We start from the raw sequence: 4801 nt of genomic DNA, 5'->3' as shown, positions 1-4801 counted from the left end.
AAATGTGGAATGAAATTGATGGACAGCGGGGGGGGGGGGCGAAATTAACCTTGGCTGCCGCAGACAGGCCCGCGTGCCGTAGGCATGCCAGTGCTAGGGGCGTCTGGGGGCATGCCCCCCGAAAATTTTGAAATATTTGCAATCTGAGGCATACTGTGGGCCATATTCTCATGTCTGTTGACACTATCTCAACCCTAGACTCAACCCTACAAGTTAGGATTCAAAACACTTTTCATGACTTTTCAGAGAGCGTACACAGTTAGGTTACTACAGTAATAATACATGTATTAAAACACAGGTAAGAATTGCAATTTCTCACAATTTCACGTGTTTTTGTATGTTTGCAACCATACTTCTTGGCTATTTGTGAGTCTGGAAACATTTTCTTGAAGAGTTCATTTGCATGGTCTGCCGCCCTGAAAGACACATTGTGTTCAATTAAATAATCCGTAAATCTCACTTCTGAGTCAAGACAGACAATTCTCTATCTGCTGCAAAGAAGCTTGATATATTGGGTGTAGATTCCATGGGGGCAGCCCTATAGACCGAAGGTCCGATAGACCGAAGGTCCGATAGACCGAAGGTCCGATAGACCGAATATTGAAAAGGGACCTATAGACCGAAGGTCCGATAGACCGAAGGTCCGATAGACCGAAGGTCCGATAGACCAAATATTGCAAAGGGTTAGGGTTTGAGTTAGGGTTAGGGTTAGGGTTAGGGTTAGGGCATATATATGGTTTATAGTGGCATCATATGATGTATAGTGGCATCGGTGGATGTGCGGCATATTCACGTTCGAATACCGCATCAGTGGATGTCCGGATGCGTAGCCTGGAGGCTAGGCGACTGATTCCGGACGTGTAGCCAGTACTAGCCACTGCGTATTCGAATAAACCTTCGGTCTATCTGGCCTTCGGTCTATAAGGCTGTAACCGATTCCACTGCACCCGCATAGCACTTATGCTGTTGAGAGACTATATGCCTCTGGCAGTCACTCCTTCCTCCGTGCCCCACTTGAAAGTCTGTCTTGCATACCATGCAATAGCCATGATTAACACTGAGTTTTGACTTCACAAGTACAGGCCACATCTGTGTATATTCGTTCCTGAATTTCTGTAAAAGTCAGGTTTTTTGGATGGCAATGGCAATTGGACGCCATTCTCCCCACGTGTTAATCTGATTAGCAGACAAACTACGCGGCACGTACCTTGCAGACAGCGCCTGTCTGACTAGGCTGTTCCATTTACCGTAGACATGCCAGATACAAAATGCATAGAAACACATTAGAACACTGAGCGATGGTAGGGGGGGTGCAAAACTAAGGTAATGGCAGAGCGTGCATTTCCAAGAAACGACTCGCGCAGTGATGACTATTAATAAACTTGCTGCATCTCTACTGCACCAGCGTGTGGCCAGTGCCAGGCACCGGCTAAAAAAAAAACAATGTGTCCAAGCGAACAATGCGAACAATCAGTGAAAATTTTATACAGTGCAACTGAAATGAGGAATATAACCTTGCCGCTGCGGAGTGCGGAAATTAAGCCTAGAAATCGTAATGATTCTGCAGAATGCGGAATGGTTGGAGACCCTGAATTAGTCCGTAATCGCATAACTAGAGAACTCCGCAGCCTAGAGGAAAACTAAAAATATTTTCAGAATCAGCACGTCTGGGAGGTGGTTCTGGCTGAAACAAAAATTAAACAAAATTAAAAAGTTAAAAATTGATAAAAATTCTATTCGTCAATAGATGGCGGTGCGTACAGATTAACATCACATACGTGTGAATCTATTCTGTATACCCCACAGTGGTATACCCTCAACGGTGCAGTGGCCTAATCGCTAAAGCATCCGTCTCCTACACCGGGATTCCGGGTTCGAGTCCCAGCTGGGGCTCTTTAGTATGTATTATTTTTAATTTTTAATTTTAATTTTTATGTTTTTTATCTTTTGATTTCTTCTTATTTTTTACTGTTTGGGATGGGATGGGATGGCATGGGATGGCATGCAATGGCATGGGATGGGATGGGATGGGATGGGATGGGATGGGATGGCATGGCATGGCATGGCATGCGGTGCAATGGCATGGGATGGGATGGGATGGGATGGGATGGGATGGGATGGCATGGCATGGCATGGCATGGCATGGCCTGGCATGGGATGGCATGGGATGCAATGAGATGGGATGGGATGGGATATGGGATGGGATGGGATGGGATGGAATGCGGTGCGATGGGATGGCATGGAATGGGATGGATGGATGGATGCATGGATGGATGCATGGATGGATGCATGGATAGATAGATAGTTAGATTTTATGGGGTATTTTCCTTTCAACCAAGCGGTCACCAACTGAGTACAGCCACTGATTTCCCCGGGGCAACGCCGGGTATCCCGCTAGTATATGTATATAATTATATATATAAGGCATTCAGAAGCAGCACATAAACCCATGCATGCATGGGCACTTGTCAGCAATAGATGATTCTATTATGGTTACCTACTAGAAATTGCTCTTACTAACTGGGACCAACAGCAAATAGCGTGAGCTTTATGGAGCTTGTGATGAGTCATTTCCAGTGCACCTTCATTACCAGAGTATAGCAATTAATCCAAAATAACGTTAATATTTCACAGTTGTACCTGTTTGACAGAAAGGATGCAGTTTCTATTGCTCAGAAGCTCTGCCTCGAATGCCTGATGTTTCTGTATCTTGCTCTGTAGGTTTGTAGGATCTCTGTACGACTCATCGCAGGCAATTTGCATCTTCTCCTGAATCCATCTGCTTACCTTAGCCAAAACAATATGAGCTTCAGTCATTCTACACACGTAGTGAACACATGCACAGTACGTATAATCCACACATGTTCAGAATCCCACATAGCTGCAGAAGATCGATGATTAAATACGTACCTCATGTGCATTGTCCAGGTATTGCTGCAGCTGTATCGCCTTTTCTAATTTCCTTTTCCTGTTGGCACTAGCATTCCAGAGATGTTTTCTGCGCTCTGTCACCTTTTCGCATTTGTATTGTATAGCCACGGCATTATAATGACCATCCTACAATGAGGAAATTGAATGGCTCTCCTCATACCTAATAGGTTTACTTAACACAACAACTCCATGCAAGCAAGTTATAAACGAGTAGAAAAGATAAATGGCACTCAAATTAGACAATTTCGCATTCCGACTGCACAGTTTCAGTAACCACATTTCTTAACCATGACCTTCTCAGCAGCTACCGAGCGAAAGCCTACTACAGTAATAAAATAGCAAAAATGCTTATGTAATCACATGGGTCACCAACTGTTTACCTCCGTGAAGAGCGCGTTTTTAATATTCCCTTTAAATTTAAACTTATCAGGTGGACATCCAATTATTATTGGGTGTGTAAACAGTATGCTCAATCTTGAATGGTGGCAAGCACTGTAATGTTTAAATAGAACATATTTACATGCTTAAGCAGCTGGCTTGATAGACAAACAGTTCCACAGTATACTTCAAAATGTGGAATAAGTAACGAAATTAATAAATAAATAAACAAATACAAAAACCAATTAAAAAATAGTTCATTATTTTTGTGATAAGTGTGTTTAGTGTTTCAAATGACATGCTTTACAAATTCATTACAGATCTCGTAGAAAATTATGACCGTTTCTGTATTCACGCAGCAGTACCGATGTAAACGTTACCTTTATCAGCTGCTGAGCTTCCTCACAGAGTTGGTCGATCACTCCCTCTTGTGCTTGCAGCGAGCGATTAAAGTCGTCATGCTTCTTCATTAACGCCCTAACATCAGCCACAGACTCCTGCCATAACAAAAGCTCTCTGCATTGCCGATATATACAGCGTTTAATTCCACTGCATTGACACGAGCGAGGTGGGCCGCCTCGCTCACATTCTCAGCCTCCACACCAAAATTTGTCCAAAACACTGCCACGCTGACGAAAATCACTTTTCTTCCATCATTAAACTACACTTTATTGAACTAAAATCTAAATAACCCCCTCGCTTGGCTAGGACACATGGAACACGCAAGCACACCAAAAAATTATTACCACCTCACAGGCATTTTTGGCCTGGGGAAACACTGATATATATTTATTTATTTACACCTGACCATCTTACATACTTTTAGACAAAACCACCAGGAACTAATTAACAAATAAGCCAACGCACATCACCACTTACAACCACCAACACCTGAACAACACTTATGTCACACCTAATTATATATATACTAGCTGCGGGTACCCGCTGCGCTGGGTAAAATCGTGCTACTAATTCATACTACTAATAATTGGACACAATAGGAACATTGGGTAAAAATCGACAATATAGCATTGCACACAATATCAATATTTACAAATCAGTGTAATAAGATAATAAGCATGGGGAAAAAACTGTTACGTATGCCATTTATATGACAGCAGAACCCAACTTAGAACCCCTGGAACATAATAGTAATATGGTGCAAATGAGAAAAAGTTATTATAACAGCATGTACGAATGGGTTGCAGTTTTCATTTGAAAACCTCTTGATAAACAATGGTTTGCGTGTTATTGTCTGGTGGAAATATGTAGAGATTGCTGGCGTTAGAGATAGAGGTGCATAATATATAATAGTAATATGGTGTAAATAAGAACCCTCTTGATAAACAATGGTTTGCGTGTTATTGTCTGGTGGAAATATGTAGAGATTGCTGGCGTTAGAGATAGAGGTGCATAATATATAATAGTAATATGGTGTAAATAAGAACCCTCTTGATAAACAATGCAATCGTAACCTCTGAACAGGTTCCTG

General features: G+C 42.2%; 1 protein-coding gene across 1 annotated transcript in view; it reads right to left on the bottom strand.

Moving 5' to 3' along the window:
• Positions 1–2432: 2432 nt before the first annotated feature.
• Positions 2433–4801, bottom strand: part of LOC106811813 (spectrin alpha chain, non-erythrocytic 1-like) — a 19950-nt gene continuing 17581 nt past the window's right edge. Inside the window, exons 15-17 of the mRNA XM_014815533.1 lie at positions 3690–3806; positions 2911–3057; positions 2433–2787 (exon numbers count right to left, since the gene is read on the bottom strand). Coding sequence (XP_014671019.1) covers positions 2629–2787; positions 2911–3057; positions 3690–3806 — 423 coding nt within the window. The 3' untranslated portion in view covers positions 2433–2628. The remainder of the gene's footprint in view (positions 2788–2910; positions 3058–3689; positions 3807–4801) is intronic.

This window comes from Priapulus caudatus, unplaced genomic scaffold, assembly GCF_000485595.1.
Source record: "Priapulus caudatus unplaced genomic scaffold, Priapulus_caudatus-5.0.1 Scaffold578, whole genome shotgun sequence".
Lineage (NCBI taxonomy): Eukaryota > Metazoa > Priapulida > Priapulimorpha > Priapulimorphida > Priapulidae > Priapulus > Priapulus caudatus.
Note: the sequence above shows the minus strand (reverse complement) of the source record. Positions and strands in the feature narration are given on the sequence as shown.